A 17,500-nucleotide genomic window follows, 5' to 3' on the forward strand; every position below is an offset into this window, starting at 1 on the left:
AAGGTAGGCCTTGAAATACATCCACAGGTACACCTCTGATTGACTCAAATGATGTCAATTAGCCTATCAGAAGCTTCTAAAGCCATGACATCTTTTTCTGGATTTTTCCAAGCTGTTTAAAGGCACAGTCAACTTAGTGAATGTAAACTTCTGACCCACTGGAATTGTGATACAGTGAATTATAAGTGAAATAATCTGTCTGTAAACAATTGTTGGAAAAATTACTTGTGTCATGCACAAAGTAGATGTCATAACCAACTTGCCAAAACTATAGTTTGTTAACAAGAAATTTGTGGAGTGGTTGAAAAACGAGTTTTAATGACTCCAACCTAAGTGAATGTAAACTTCCGACTTCAACTGTATGTTTCTGCTTATAATTTCCAACATTTTGGTAGGCTATTTGTGAGTGAGCTTGTCTATATTTAGATACATGCAGTTTATCTTTTTTGATTATACAAAATGTCATTATGTTAAAATGTATGTGCATACTACTGTAAATCGCTCTTGATTAGAGCATCTGATAAATGACTAACATGTCAATGTAAAAATGATATGTTGCCCTAGACGACTAAATAAACCCTTTCTCAACAAAAATAATGTAATCGATCAATAGAATGAATGCATCAATTTTTTTTAACCTTTTTTTTTAACCTTCTAGGCAAGTCAGTTAAGAACAAATTCTTATTTTCAATGACGGCCTAGGAACAGTGGGTTAACTGCCTGATCAGGGGCAGAACGACAGATTTGTACCTTGTCAGCTCGGGGGTTTGAACTTGCAACCTTCCGGTTACTACACCAACGCTCTAACCACTTGGCTACCCTGCCGCTGGCATCTGTAAAGTTTTCTGTGTCATCCTTCCCGGAGCAAAGACGTTTAGGAACCGTGGAGAAAATACAATGAAGCAACAACAAACGGGAAAGATTTTCTGTCCAAATGACATCAGATTGACCGGTTGTAAGGGACAATAAAGCTGTGAAGACGACCCAGGGTGTTTCTGATCAGATTTCAGTTCTGCTTCGATGCATATTTTATGTGGTTGAAATACTATCAGCTTTTATGATGATTTCATGACGAAGACAACACCTCTACAGATCGTATCTAACTGAGCATTGAATTCCCTCAAGATGCAGAACGAAATAAATCATATTTCTCCACTCCTGTTCCCAAATCCAAATTGTTCCTACGTTTGGTGTATCATTTTACTGTAAGAAAATGCTTAATTCTGAGTTATTATTAATGCTAGAGCCATATTCGCATATATATATATATATATATATATATATCTATGAGTCAGTTATGATGAAAGCCCGGAGGTTTTTTTTCTAGGTGTGAAGATATTTCAACAAGTCCAGGCAATAACAGGCTACACTGATTACTCCAGTGGTTCCCAGGTTTCTGAACCAAACCATCTTTGGTAAAGTGTCGCCATAATATTTGAATTGAGGAAGTGTGTCAATAGGATATTTTAGAAGATTCCTAAATTCCCCCCAGCATTCAGATGTGAGCTAAACAGTTAACTTGAAATAGATATGTGTTTTTAGGCTATGGGTGAGAAAGAGAATTTGTTCCAAACGTTTAGCTCAGTTCTCGCAGTTTTTTGTTTGTTTGTGTGATCTATTAACAGCAAGGGTTGCATTAAATAGGTGTAATATTTTTTAAAGATGCATTTGGGGATGTTCAATTAATTTGCACAAAACATATAAACAAAAGCATTCCCTCTGGAAGTACATATATAGGCTATGCACAGCACTTCGTTCCATTTATCGAATCAGTTATTGTTATATTGCTGAAACGACGAGCAACACCGGTAAAACGCAGATATTTCTCAAAACAAAGGGATTCACACGGGACTAGTATTATCAGAGGACTTTGGCGTTTGCCAAAAAACAGTAGGTTATTCTGGTTTGTCGTCCAGATTTCAGTTTCCATTGAACCCATCTCAACAACACATGAACTCTAAGCAGCAGGCTACAGTTCCCTTGACGTGCCATAGTCCTGAAGTCTGTCTTGTGACTAATCATTTGTATAACAAAGTCCGGTACTGCTATCATCCTCTTTCACCACTTCAACAAATCTTTACCAAACATTACTTTTCTGGGCCGCCCTTTTTTACATTCTCCTTTTGCAGCTTTTGTCTTATTGAATGAAACTTCGACATTGTCCATTTTGCCATTGATTGATGTGAACTTTTTCTGCCTGTTGCGAAAAGCATTATTTGGCTATCGATTGGTTGTGTAGGCTATTTGGCTATCGATTGGTTGTGTAGGCTATTTGGCTATCGATTGGTTGTGTAGGCTATTTGGCTATCGATTGGTTGTGTAGGCTATTTGGCTATCGATTGGTTGTGTAGGCTATTTGGCTATCGATTGGTTGTGTAGGCTATTTGGCTATCGATTGGTTGTGTAGGCTATTTGGCTATCAATTGGTTGTGTAGGCTATTTGGCTATCGATTGGTTGTGTAGGCTATTTGGCTATCGATTGGTTGTGTAGGCTATTTGGCTATTGATTGGTTGTGTAGGCTATTTGGCTATCGATTGGTTGTGTAGGCTATTTGGCTATTGATTGGTTGTGTAGGCTATTTGGCTATCGATTGGTTGTGTAGGCTATTTGGCTATCGATTGGTTGTGTAGGCTATTTGGCTATCGATTGGTTGTGTAGGCTATTTGGCTATCGATTGGTTGTGTAGGCTATTTGGCTATCGATTGGTTGTGTAGGCTATTTGGCTATCGATTGGTTGTGTAGGCTATTTGGCTGCAGATGTGGCCAGGGCAAAAAATAGCAATGTTCGAACTGTGAGACGCCTAAGACATCGCTACAGAGAGACAGGACGGACAGCTAATCGTCCTCGCAGTGGCAGACCACGTGTAACAACACCTGCACAGGATCGGTACATCCGAACATTACACCTGCGGGACAGATACAGGATGGCAACAACAACTGCCAGAGTTACACCAGGAACGCACAATCCCTCCATCAGTGCTCAGACTGTCCGCAATAGGCTGAGAGAGGCTGGTCTGAGGGCTTGAAGGCCAGTTGTAAGACAGGTCCTCACCAGACATCACCGGCAACAACGTCGCCTATGGGCACAAACCCACCGTCGCTGGACCAGACAGGCAAAAAGTGCTCTTCACTGATGAGTCACGGATTTGTCTCTCCAGGGGTGATGGTCGGATTCGCGTTTATCGTCGAAGGAATGAGCGTTACACCGAGGCCTGTACTCTGGAGCAGGATCGATTTGTTGGTGGAGTGTCCGTCATGGTCTGGGGCGCTGTGTCACAGCATCATCGGACTGAGCTTGTTGTTATTGCAGGCAATCTCAACGCTGTGCGTTACAGGGAAGACATCCTCCTCCCTCATGTGGTACCCTTCCTGCAGGCTCATCCTGACATGACCCTCCAGCATGACAATGTCACCAGCCATACTGCTTGTTCTGTGCGTGATTTCCTGCAAGTCAGTGTTCTGCCATGGCCAGCGAAGATCCCGGATCTCAATCCCATTGAGCACATCTGGGACCTGTTGGATCGGAGGGTGAGGGCTAGGGTCATTCCCCCCAGAAATGTCCGGGAACTTGCAGGTGCCTTGGTGGAAGAGTGGGGTAACATTTCACAGCAAGAACTGGCAAGTCTGGTGCAGTCCATTAGGAGGAGATGCACTGCAGTACTTAATGCAGCTGGTGGCCACACCACACACTGACTGTTACTTTTGATTTTGACCCCCCCTTTGCTCAGGGACACATTATTCCATTTATGTTTGTCACATGTCTGTGGAACTTGTTCAGTTTATGTCTCAGTTGTTGAATTTTGTTATGTTCATACAAATATTTACACATGTTAAGTTTGCAGAAAATTGACACCGTTGACAGTGAGAGGACGTTTCTTTTTTTGCCTAATTTTTATAAATGGCACAACATTTTACAATGTGTGGATTTTTTAAGGTATTGTTTCTCTTTATTCAACCTGCCCGCCACCCACCCGCCCTTTAGCCACACAATATTGAATGACCCTAAATCCATCCACCCCGCGGATATAACTGAGGAGACTGTGTCAACCCGCGCATCACTAGTGTGTGTGTGTGTGTTTGTACGTGAGTGTGTCGCTGGTCTCTCAGGTCTGGCTGTATTCTACAGTGCATGTGTCTCCAGTGTTTGTGTGCTACTGGAGATGTGGCTCTGTTGGAATAACAGCCAGGACCACAGCTTCACCAACCAGCCCACTCTGCTCAATGTACCTATTTATTTGTGTGTGTGTGTGTTTATGTGTTTAAAGAAAGAAAGAGAGTTTACTCTGTTCCCTTAAATGCACCGTTAAGTGTCACAACATATTAATCTGACATTTCTTTCCCTGTGGAATGACAGTGTTATGGTAATGAGAGTGTTATGGTAATGAGGGTGTTATGGTAATGCAGATGTTATGGTAATTTGGGTGTTATGGTAATGAGGGGTGTTATGGTATTACGTGTGTTATGGTAATGAAGGTGTCACGGTAATAAGGGTGTTATGGTAATTAGGGTCTTATGGTATTACATGTGTGTAATGAAGGTGGCATGGTAATATGGGGGTTATGGTAATGGGGGTGTTATGGTAATGGGGGTGTTATGTAATGGGGGTGTTATGGTAATGGAGGTGTTATGGTAATGGAGGTGTTATGGTAATGAGGGTGTTATGGTAATGAGGGTGTTATGTAATGAGGGTGTTATGTAATGGGGGTGTTATGGTAATGGGGGTGTTATGGAATGGGGGTGTTATGGTAATGGGGGTGTTATGGCAATGAGGGTGTTATGTAATGAGGGTGGTATGGTAATGGGGTGTTATGGTAATGGGGGTGTTATGTAATGGGGGTGTTATGGTAATGGGGGTGTTATGGTAATGGGTAATGGGGGTGTTGTGGTAATGAGGGTGTTATTTAATGGGGGTGTTATGGTAATGGGGTGTTATGGTAATGGGGGTGTTATGGTAATGGGGTGTTATTGTAATGAGGGTATTATGTAATGGGGGTGTTATGGTAATGAGGGTGTTATGGTAATGGAGGTGTTATGGTAATGGGGTGTTATGGTAATGAGGGTGTTATGTAATGGGGGTGTTATGGTAATGGGGGTGTTATGGTAATGGGGTGTTATTGTAATGAGGGTATTATGTAATGGCGGGTGTTATGGTAATGAGGGTGTTATGTAATGAGGGTGTTATGGTAATGGGGTGTTATGGTAATGGGGTGTTATTGTAATGAGGATATTATGTAATGGGGGTGTTATGGTAATGAGGGTGTTATGTAATGGGGGTGTTATGGTAATGGAGGTGTTATGGTAATGGGGGTGTTATGGTAATGAGGGTGTTATGTAATGGGGGTGTTATGGTAATGAGGGTGGTATGTAATGGGGGTGTTATGGTAATGGGGGTGTTATGGTAATGGGGTGTTATTGTAATGAGGGTATTATGTCATGGGGGTGTTATGGTAATGAGGGTGTTATGTAATGGGGGTGTTATGGTAATGGAGGTGTTATGGTAATGGGTAATGGGGGTGTTATGGTAATGAGGGTGTTGTGTTATGGTAATGGGTAATGGGGGTGTTATGGTAATGGGGGTGTTATGGTAATGAGGGTGTTATGGTAATTACTATGTTCTGGGTGAGGGAGCTTTACGGTGGGGAACGTACAAGGTTCATTAAGATCTCCAGACATAGAGAGCAACAAACACACACACAGACACGCACACACACACACACTCACACACACACACACACACATGCTGGCACAGATCCAGGTTCATTACAGAGAGTTTCTTACAGGTTGATTGAGTGATCATATTTCATCATATCTAATCCTATTTAATCATATGTAATAAGCTGCTCAGAGCCTCGTGCCTGGGGGAGACATGCTGTACTGTAGCTATGGAACTGACCCCCTTTCTCTCTCTCTCTCTCTCTCTCTCTCTCTCTCTCTCTCTCTCTCTCTCTCTCTCTCTCTCTCCAGCCTACTCAATCACTTTTTATAGCTACTGTTTACAGGCCTTCTGGGTCATATACAGCGTTCCTCACTGAGTTACCTGAATTCCTATCGTACCTTGTAGTCATGGCAGTTAATATTCCAATTTTTGGTGACTTTAATATTCACATGGAAATGTCCACAGACCCACCAGCATCCCCCAAGAGAGGATGGCTTCCACTTCAGCAGTAATAAATTCATGAACTTCTACGACGAAAAGATTATGATCATTAGGAACAAAATTACGGACTCCTTTGAATCTGTGTATTCTTCCCAAGCTCAGTTGTCCTGAGTCTGCACAACACTGCCAGGTCCTTTGGATCAATGGAGACACTAAAGATTTTTGATCTATATCTCTTGACACATTCATGGAAATAGTCATGGCCTCTAAACCTTCAAGCTGCATACTGGACCATATTCCAACTAAACTACTAAAGGAGATGCTTCATGTGCTTGGCCCTCCTATGTTCAACATAATAAATGGCTCCCTATCCACCGGATGTATACCAAACTCACTAAATGTGGCCTCTCTTGAAAAAGTGGAACCTTGACCCAGAAAATGTAAAAAAGAATTGACATATATCGAATCTCCCATTCCTCTGAAACATTTTAGAAAAAGAACTTGCGCAGGAACTCACTGCCTTCCTGAAGGCAAACAATGTATACGAAACGCTTCAGTCTGGTTTCAGACCCTATCAAAGCACTGAGACTCGTGGAGGTGGTAAATGACCTTTCATTGGTGTCAGTTTCTGCATCTGTCCTCGTGCTCCTAGACCTTACTGCTGCTTTTGACACCATCGATCAGCACATTATTTGGAGAGATTGGAAAGCCAAATTGGTCTACATGGACAAGTTCTGGCCTGGTTTAGATTTTATCTGTCGGAAAAATATCAGTTCATCTCTGTGGATGGTTTGTCCTCTGACAAATCAACTGTAAATGTCAGTGTTCCTTAAGGTTCCGTTTTAGGACCACTATTGTTTTAACTATATATTTTACCTCTTGGTGATGTGATTCGGTAACATAATGTTAACTTACACTGCTTTGCGGACGATACACAGCTGTACATTTTGATGAAACATGGTGAATCCCCAACATTTCCTACCCTGGAAGCCTATGTTTCATGAATAAGGAAGTTGATGGTGGCAAATGATTTACTTTTTGAACTCCCAAGAAACAAAGAGATCTTCTGTTGGATCAATTAATCTTGATGGTTGTACAGTTGTCTCAAATCAAACCTCGGCGTTACTTTGGACCCTGATATCTCTCTGGACCCTGCTGTACATACCTACATACCTACAGACCTACATACCTACATACCTACATTCCTACATTCCTACATACATGGTCACAAGACTCAAGCCTGCTTATTGTCCATATCATTTCTAAGCAAACGGCTAGAGGCAGGGCTATATAGAGCTCCACATAGAGCTCCTTTTGTATTGAAATGTCTGCCCTATCCATGTGAGAAACGTAGATTCTGTCTCAACCTCTAAGTCTTTATATCCTGCCTGGTTGGCCCTGTCCGGGGGTATTGTTGGACTGGGCCACAGTGTCTCCCGACCCCTCCTGTCTCAGCCTCCAGTATCTATGCTGCACTAGTTTATGTGTTGGTGGGCTAGGGTCAGTCTGTTCTATCTGGTGTCCTGTGTGAATGTAAGTATGCTCCCTCTAATTCTCTCTCCCTCCCCTCCCTGAGGACCTGAGCCCTAGGATCAGTACAATGCAATAGAGTCAGTACAATAGAGACAGAAATGATATCACATATAATGTTCTATTCATGCTATGGTCAGTACACTCAGTGGCAATGGAACCCTGACCTGTTCACCGGACGTGCTACCTGTCTCAGACCTGCTGTTTTCAACTCTCTAGAGAAAGCAGGAGCGGTAGAGATACTCTGAATGATCGGCTATGAAAAGCCAACTGACATTTACTCCTGAGGTGCTGACCTGTTGCACCCTCTACAACCACTGTGATTATTATTATTTGACCCTGTTGGTCATCTATGAACATTTGAACATCTTGACCATGTTCTGTGATAATCTCCACCCGGCACAGCCAGAAGAGGACTGGCCACCCCACAAAGCCTGGTTCCTCTCTAGGTTTCTTCCTAGGTTCTGGCCTTTCTAGGGAGTTTTTCCTAGCCACCGTGCTTCTAGACCTGCATTGCTTGCTGTACAGCACTTTATATATCAGATGATGTAAGAAGGGCTTTATAAATACATTTGATTGATTGATTGATCATGCCTCAGGACTACATGGCCTGATGACTCCTTGCTGTCCCCAGTCCACCTGGTTGTGCTGCTGCTCCAGTTTCAACTGTTCTGCCTGCAGCTATGGACCTGTTCACTGGATGTGCTACCTTGTCCCAGATCTGCTGTTTTCTACTCTCTCTTTCTATCACACCTGCTGTCTCTAACTCTGAATATTCGGCTATGAAAAGCCAACTGACATTTACTCCTGAGGTGCTGACCTGTTGCACCCTCTACAACCACTGTGATTATTATTATTTGACCCTGCTGGTCATCTATGAACGTTTGGACATCTTGGCCATGTTTTGTTATAATATCCACCCGGCACAGCCAGAAGAGGACTGGTATCATGTATGCTCCCTCTCCGGCCTCTAGGTCATCAGGCTGCTGATTGTCCCGCACACCTGTCACCATCGTCTCGCGCACCTGCGCCTCATGACACTCACCTTGACTCCATCACCTCCTTGATTATCTTCCCTATATCTGTCACTCCTCTTGGTTCTTTCCTCAGGTGATTGACTCAGTTTTCACGTCGGTGCGTTGTTTGTGTTTTGTGTTCATTTTATTTGTTAGAACACTCACTCCCTGAACTTGCTTACGGACTCTCAGCGCACTCGTTACAACTGGCCACCCATCAGAGCCTGGTTCCTCTCTAGGTTTCTCCTAGGTTTTGGCCTTTCTATGGAGTTATTCCAAGCCACCATGCTTCTACACCTGCATTGCTTGCTGTTTGGGGGTTTAGGCTGGGTTTCTGTATAAGCACTTTGTTACACTGTGACATCTGTTGATGTAAAAAGGGCTTGATAAATACATTTTATTGATTGACATGCATTTCACTGTTAGTCTACGCCTGTTGTTTACAAAGAATGTAACAAATAAAATGTGATTTGATGCGTGCTGATGTGCACTCTTCACACATCTACAATAAGGAAGCAAGTGGAATTAGTGTGTTATCATTTGGTTGGAGTAGTGATTTGTATTGCAGGTGTTCTGAGCCTCAGGACCAGCTGACTCTTCTTTCCCTCTCTCCCTTCTCCCTCTCTCCCTTCTCCCTCTCTCCCTTCTCCTCTCTCCTTTCTTCTATTTTTCTCCCCTCCTTCTTTACCTACCTTATTTAACCATCTCTCCCTCCCCTCTCGAATCCCTCTCTCTCTTTCCCCTCCCTCCTTCGTTCCATCCTTCCCGTTCGCCCTCTCCCTCTCCCCTTACCCTTCTCTCTGTCTCTCTCTGTGCAGACCCTATTGCCCTCTCATCGAGCTATATTAATCACACTGAGTGCTCTGACATTTGAAGGACGCCAGTGATCAGAATAAATAAACACTCTCTTTATCTGTTTGTCTTTCTCTATCTCTCTTTTCCTCCCCCGTTCTCTCTCTTTTTACAGAATAATAATGTGTCGCTACTGTCTAATCTGGCTGTAGAGTATGACCCCTAGTACTTTAGAACTACATTTATCTTTTACCTCTACACTGCACCAGAGTTAGTCATTTATCTTTCACCTCTACACTGCACCAGAGTTAGTCATTTATCTTTCACCTCTACACTGCACCAGAGTTACAGTCATTTATATTTCACCTCTACACTGCACCAGAGTTACAGTCATTTATATTTCACCTCTACACTGCACCAGAGTTAGTCATTTATCTTTCACCTCTACACTGCACCAGAGTTACAGTCATTTATATTTCACCTCTACACTGCACCAGAGTTACAGTCATTTATATTTCACCACTACACTGCACCAGAGTTAGTCATTTATCTTTCACCTCTACACTGCACCAGAGTTAGTCATTTATCTTTCACCTCTACACTGCACCAGAGTTACAGTCATTTATCTTTCACCTCTACACTGCACCAGAGTTACAGTCATTTATATTTCACCTCTACACTGCACCAGAGTTACAGTCATTTATCTTTCACCTCTACACTGCACCAGAGTTAGTCATTTATCTTTCACCTCTACACTGCACCAGAGTTACAGTCATTTATCTTTCACCTCTACACTGCACCAGAGTTAGTCATTTATCTTTCACCACTACACTGCACCAGAGTTACAGTCATTTATCTTTTACCTCTACACTGCACCAGAGTTACAGTCATTTATCTTTCACCACTACACTGCACCAGAGTTAGTCATTTATCTTTCACCTCTACACTGCACCAGAGTTACAGTCATTTATCTTTCACCTCTACACTGCACCAGAGTTACAGTCATTTATCTTTCACCTCTACACTGCACCAGAGTTAGTCATTTATCTTTCACCTCTACACTGCACCAGAGTTACAGTCATTTATCTTTCACCTCTACACTGCACCAGAGTTACAGTCATTTATCTTTCACCTCTACACTGCACCAGAGTTACAGTCATTTATCTTTCACCTCTACACTGCACCAGAGTTACAGTCATTTATCTTTCACCTCTACACTGCACCAGAGTTAGTCATTTATCTTTCACCTCTACACTGCACCAGAGTTAGTCATTTATCTTTCACCTCTACACTGCACCAGAGTTACAGTCATTTATCTTTCACCTCTACACTGCACCAGAGTTACAGTCATTTATCTTTCACCTCTACACTGCACCAGAGTTACAGTCATTTATCTTTCACCACTACACTGCACCAGAGTTACAGTCATTTATCTTTCACCTCTACACTGCACCAGAGTTCGTCATGTATGTTCAACATGAAGCCATCCACTCACTATTGTTGCATTCCATACCTGTCACAATATCATGTTGTCATAGCGATTATTAGAGTTTGTTATTAATGCTTTCACATCTACACTGAGTATACAACACATTAGAAACACCTTCCTAATATTGAGCTGCACCCCCCAACCCATTTTGCCCTCAGAACACCTCAATTCATCAGGACAGGAACTCTACAAGGTGTTGAAAGCATTCCACAGGGATGCTGGCCCATGTTGACTCTACAAGGTGTTGAAAGCGTTCCACAGGGATGCTGGCCCATGTTGACTCTACAAGGTGTTTAAAGCGTTCCTCAGTGATGCCGGCCTATGTTGACTCTACAAGGTGTTGAAAGCATTCCACAGGGATGCTGGTCCATGTTGACTCTACAAGGTGTTGAAAGCGTTCCACAGGGATGCTGACCCATGTTGACTCCATTGCTTCCCAGTTGTGTCAAATTGGCTGGATGTTCTTTGGGTAGTGGGGCCATTCTGGATAGACACAGGAAACTGTTGAGCATGAAAAACCCAGCAGCGTTGCAGTTCTCAACACAAACCGGTGCACCCGGGACCTAATTCCATACCCCAAAATCCTTCTTTAACCCGTCTCCTCCCCTTTACCTACACTGATTGAAGTGGATTTAACAAGTGACATCAATAAGGGATCATAGCTTTCACCTGGATTCACCTGATCAGTCTGCCATGGAAAGAGCAGGTTTTCTTAATGTTTCCTCATCCCTCTCCCTCTCCAGCCCTTCTCCCTAAATCCCCAGCCCTTCTCCCTAAATCCCCAGCCCTTCTCCCTAAATCCCCAGCCCTTCTATGTGCGTGCGTGCGTGTTTCAGTGTGTTAGCTGTCCACTCTGCTCTATTTTAGTAAATTGGTTTGCAGATCGATAGAAGGTGATTGATTTCCCCTGGTTATTTTTCAGCCAATCACACACCCACTGACTTAGCTGTGTCTGTGTATGTGCGTGTGTCTCCAAGGGATGTGCCACTCAAAGTCAGTCCCACACGCGCACACACACACACACACACACACACACACACACACACACACACACACACACACACACACACACACACACACACACACACACACACACACACACACACACACACACACACACACACACACACACACACACACACAGACTGGTTCATCATTTTTGCCTCTACATATGGCTGTCACACTGTCTGTCTTTACATGACACTCTGTCTTCTCTTCCCTCTAAATAAACAGTATGGTGTCTCTGTTCCCTCATATAAACAGTATGGTGTCTCTGTTCCCTCATATAAACAGTATGGTGTCTCTGTTCCCTCATATAAACTGTATGGTGTCTCTGTTCCCTCATATAAACAGTATGGTGTCTCTGTTCCCTCATATAAACAGTATGGTGTCTCTGTTCCCTCATATAAACAGTATAGTGTCTCTGTTCCCTCATATAAACAGTATGGTGTCTCTGTTCCCTCATATAAACAGTGTGGTGTCTCTGTTCCCTCATATAAACAGTGTGGTGTCTCTGTTCCCTCATATAAACAGTATGGTGTGGTGTCATAAAGGATTCTGCTGTTTCTGTGTGTAACTCATGTTGTTTCTGTTTCCTCCCAGGATGCTTTACTGCGGCTGGCAGGAGTTGTTGACGTGCGCTCACTCCGAGATGCTCTCAGAGAGACCGCACAGGGGCTACTGCCCAGCGTGGTACGTACACACAGGGCTGCTGGGTAGTGTTATTTTTGGGGAGGGGTCAAGCAGCCATTCCTCAGAACTGCACCACTGGATGGTCAGTTATATATAGGTGTGTATGTTCAGTATGAGTGACAGGGGCAGAGCTTGTGTCAGAGGGGCGTGGCTTTCTCCAGGGGCCCTTCTGACCAATTCATGAAATGGAATGAATAGCTGACATGGCTTATCATAAGCACACATTAGTCATCATCTCTAGGGATGTTAACGGTTAACCATTAGTTGGTTAGCCGACGAAAATACATTTTCCAAGTCATGCTTATCGATCTGTAGGTTAATTGGACTAATTTTGTGGAGTTAAATTGTGTATTTTGGTTAGTTTGTCACGTAGACCTGTTTTAGGCTATTTATCACATCGCATACAGAGCCTAGTTTGAGCGGAATATCCAACAACCTCTCATTTCATCCATGTTTCTCAAGACTTCCTCATGCCATTGAACCCAGCATTTCTCTCCTGTTCTGTTGGTTATCATATCAACTTTATTTGGTTGTTCAGAAGCCAAAGGCCAAATCCCTAGTCATATTAGCCACCCATTCTAGTTGTTGCATCTTTACATTCCAATAGATTGTCACCTCTGTCACATGAAACGGCGAGCATCATTTGCGCTTTAGAACAAACTTTTCCTGCTAATTGGATTTTAGGTCATTTTTTTTCCATGTTGTTTTCCATTGGCTGCTTCATTACAGTGGCCTAGTTGCATGTTCAGTCATGGCCTTTAGCCTCTTGGCCATTAACTAGAAACATTAAAGGCTTGGCACAACTTTGGATTATTTTAGAATCATTTTCTGGACAAAATATTTTAACGTTTTTTTGGTACTGAATTAATTAGGCTGTTAGTAAGATACCAAGAGTAGTTTTAAACTAACAAACTTACTAAATTAATAAATGACGAATCATTTAGAAGAACCTGGTACCTCCCAGCAGCAGACAGACAGCTGTACTGCCACCAGTATCAGTCCAGGGGGCGCTGAAGGGAGTATGGCGACAGACAGCTGTGCTGCCACCAGTATCAGTCCAGGGGGCGCTGAAGGGGGTATAGTGACAGACAGCTGTACTGCCACCAGTATCAGTCCAGGTGGCGCTGAAGGGGGTATAGTGACAGACAGCTGTACTGCCACCAGTATCAGTCCAGGGGGCGCTGAAGGGAGTATGGCGACAGACAGCTGTGCTGCCACCAGTATCAGTCCAGGTGGCGGTGAAAGGGGGTATAGTGACAGACAGCTGTACTGCCACCAGTATCAGTCCAGGTGGCGCTGAAGGGGGTATAGCGACAGACAGCTGTGCTGCCACCAGTATCAGTCCAGGGGGCGCTGAAGGGGGTATAGCGACAGACAGCTGTGCTGCCACCAGTATCAGTCCAGGTGGCGCTGAAGGGGGTATAGCGACAGACAGCTGTGCTGCCACCAGTATCAGTCCAGGTGGCGCTGAAGGGGGTATAGCGACAGACAGCTGTGCTGCCACCAGTATCAGTCCAGGTGGCGCTGAAGGGGGTATAGCGACAGACAGCTGTGCTGCCACCAGTATCAGTCCAGGGGGCGCTGAAGGGGGTATAACGACAGACAGCTGTACTGCACATTACTTTGTATAATTAGCAACACCAATTTCAGTTTTTAAACCAATCATATTATATAACATATTATAAATACATTTAGCCATGTTTTATAGTGTTAAATCATGTTTTATAGTGTTAAATCGTGTTTTATAGTGTTAAATCATGTTTTATAGTGTTAAATCGTGTTTTATAGTGTTAAATCGTGTTTTATAGTGTTAAATCATGTTTTATAGTGTTAAATCATGTTTTATAGTGTTAAATCGTGTTTTATAGTGTTAAATCGTGTTTTATAGTGTTAAATCATGTTTTATAGTGTTAAATCATGTTTTATAGTGTTAAATCATGTTTTATAGTGTTAAATCGTGTTTTATAGTGTTAAATCGTGTTTTATAGTGTTAAATCGTGTTTTATAGTGTTAAATCATGTTTTTTCTTTGGTTTATGGTTTTTGGTAAGCTATATCATAGCTATTAAAAAAAGAGGTTTTATTATCTGCAGGAACCGGGGGTGGTCGCACCCATGGACCCGCACCCCCCATGCTAGCTTTGCTTCTGATGTGTGTGTTTTCTTACAGGTGTATGTGTGTAAGTGCTGGAGGGAGTCTTCTGATGTGTGTGTTTTCTCACAGGTGTGTGTGTGTAAGTGCTGGAGGGAGTCTTCTGATGTGTGTGTTTTCTTACAGGTGTGTGTGTGTGTGTAAGTGCTGGAGGGAGTCTTCTGATGATGTGTGTGTTTTCTTACAGGAGTGTGTTTGTGTGTAAGTGCTGGAGGGAGTCTTCTGATGTGTGTGTGTTTTCTTACAGGAGTGTGTTTGTGTGTACGTGCTGGAGAGAGACTCGAGGCTACAGTGTGACGACCCAAGCCATGAGCTGCCAAAGGAGGGGAAGATCAGGTATGAAACCCTCTGTGTGTGAGTCCCTGGGCTCTTGAGTGGTAGAGGTGTCACTACAAACCCTGGTTCGATCCCGGGCTGTATCACAACCGGCCATTATTGAGAGTCCCATAGGACGGCATACAATTGGCCCAGCGTTGTCTGGGTTAGGGGAAGGCCGTCATTGTAATTAAGAATTTGTTCTTTAACTGACTTGTCTAGTTAAAGGTTAAATAAAACATCTAAATAAATCTGGTCTGAAACCCTCTGTGTGTGTGAGTCCATGTGTAACAGATGTTTGTGTGGTAAATGTCAGATTAGGAGACATAATATCATCTACACATCCTTTCTTCATGGGACTGATAAAAAACTGGAGAGAAGATCAGCAGGTATGGATAGAACGGGGGGGGGGGGTGGAGAGAAGATCAGCAGGTATGGATAGAACGGGAGGGGGTGGAGAGAAGATCAGCAGGTATGGATAGAACGGGGGGGTGGAGAGAGGATCAGCAGGTATGGATAGAACGGGGGGGGTGGAGAGAAGATCAGCAGGTATGGATAGAACGGGGGGGGGTGGAGAGAAGATCAGCAGGTATGGATAGAACGGGGGGGTGGAGAGAAGATCAGCAGGTATGGATAGAACGGGGGGGGGTGGAGAGAAGATCAGCAGGTATGGATAGAACGGGAGGGGGTGGAGAGAAGATCAGCAGGTATGGATAGAACGGGGGGGTGGAGAGAAGATCAGCAGGTATGGATAGAACGGGGGGGGTGGAGAGAAGATCAGCAGGTATGGATAGAACGGGGGGGTGGAGAGAAGATCAGCAGGTATGGATAGAACGGGGGGGGGGTGGAGAGAAGATCAGCAGGTATGGATAGAACGGGGGGGGTGGAGAGAAGATCAGCAGGTATGGATAGAACGGGGGGGTGGAGAGAAGATCAGCAGGTATGGATAGAACGGGGGGGTGGAGAGAAAATCAGCAGGTATGGATAGAACGGGGGGGTGGAGAGAAGATCAGCAGGTATGGATAGAACGGGGGGGGTGGAGAGAAGATCAGCAGGTATGGATAGAACGGGGGGGGGGTGGAGAGAAGATCAGCAGGTATGGAGGGTGGGATAGAGACAGGGAGTCTGGAGTCTTTCTGTCACACCTGTCACTCAGACTGGACTATCACCCTTCATAGAGATGTCACAGAGAAAACACGCTGAAATGTCCCTCTCTCTCTCTCTCTCTCTCTCTCTCTCTCTCTCTCTCTCTCTCTCTCTCTCTCTCTCTTTCTCGCTCTCTCTTTCTCTCTCTCTCTCTCTCTCTCTCTCTCTCTCTCTCTCTCTCTCTCTCTCTCTCTCTCTCTCTCTCTACTCTCTGAGACTCTGATCCTCTTCTCGTGATCTCTACAGGCTCAATAGGTCCCTCCTACCCTGGCTTAAGAACACACACAGACTGAATAGCCTTGTCCTAACCTAGCTTTGGTAAAATCAACATTGCATTATTCATGATAGTTTCTGTCTCGGACGAGAGCCCTCGAGCCACACACACACACACACACACACACACACACACACACAAATATCTGCATGCTGCACACACCTGCAAGCACCCGCTGGCGCAATCTGTTGTGTGTGCACGTGTGCGTGCGTGCGTGCGTGCGTGTGTGTTTGGTCGTTAAGCGCTACAATTTGTGCAGACTTTTCCAGCACAATTCTAACACCTGATTAAAGTTGATTAGCTGGGAGTAACCCTGCTCAACCTGTGCCTCTCCAGAGTCAGACGTGGGGAACACTGCTGTTGTAGAAAGCTTTCCTCTGTTTGTGTTTGTCCGGTATTACATCTGATTGTGCTGTAAAGAGACTATCGATCCTCTCTGTCCTCTGCCGTGCCTGTCGGCCATCACAAGCAATACTGACTGCCGTGTGAGTGTTTGTGCGCGTTTAAGTGTGTGTGCAGCATTAGTTGATATTGGAACAGATGTCTTTTCTCATAGATTAACATGAGAAAGGTGCCCTCTGTATTACCATACGAGACAACAGTGACACACACATGGGAAACCTGTCACTGTCACACCTGTGCACACACCTGTACACACACCTGTACACACACCTGGCTCTGGGAATTACATTGATTTGATTTATTTCAGTAGACAATAAGTAATGAATCTTTTATAAAGCTGTCTTTGTATTGTATTGTCTGTAGGGAATCAGCCCCCACCCTGGATGGGTGCTGTTCTGACGTCCCCCCTCTGTGTATGGGTGTTCTGACGTCCCCCCTCTGTGTATGGGTGTTCTAATGTCCCCCCTCTGTGTATGGGTGCTGTTCTAACGTCACCCCTCTGTGTATGGGTGTTCTAACATCCCCCCTCTGTGTATGGGTGTTCTAACATCCCCCCTCTGTGTATGGGTGTTCTAATGTTCCCCCCTCTGTGTATG

General features: G+C 44.1%; 1 protein-coding gene across 1 annotated transcript in view; it reads left to right on the forward strand.

The window, feature by feature from the left end:
- The window catches only part of LOC139386189 (cGMP-dependent 3',5'-cyclic phosphodiesterase-like), a 228,160-nt gene that overhangs the window by 150,641 nt on the left and 60,019 nt on the right, over positions 1–17,500 (forward strand). Inside the window, exons 3-4 of the mRNA XM_071131660.1 lie at positions 12,528–12,617; positions 15,015–15,103. Of these exons, the coding sequence (XP_070987761.1) occupies positions 12,528–12,617; positions 15,015–15,103 (179 nt within the window). The remainder of the gene's footprint in view (positions 1–12,527; positions 12,618–15,014; positions 15,104–17,500) is intronic.

Source organism: Oncorhynchus clarkii, chromosome 27 (assembly GCF_045791955.1).
Source record: "Oncorhynchus clarkii lewisi isolate Uvic-CL-2024 chromosome 27, UVic_Ocla_1.0, whole genome shotgun sequence".
Classification (NCBI taxonomy): domain Eukaryota; kingdom Metazoa; phylum Chordata; class Actinopteri; order Salmoniformes; family Salmonidae; genus Oncorhynchus; species Oncorhynchus clarkii.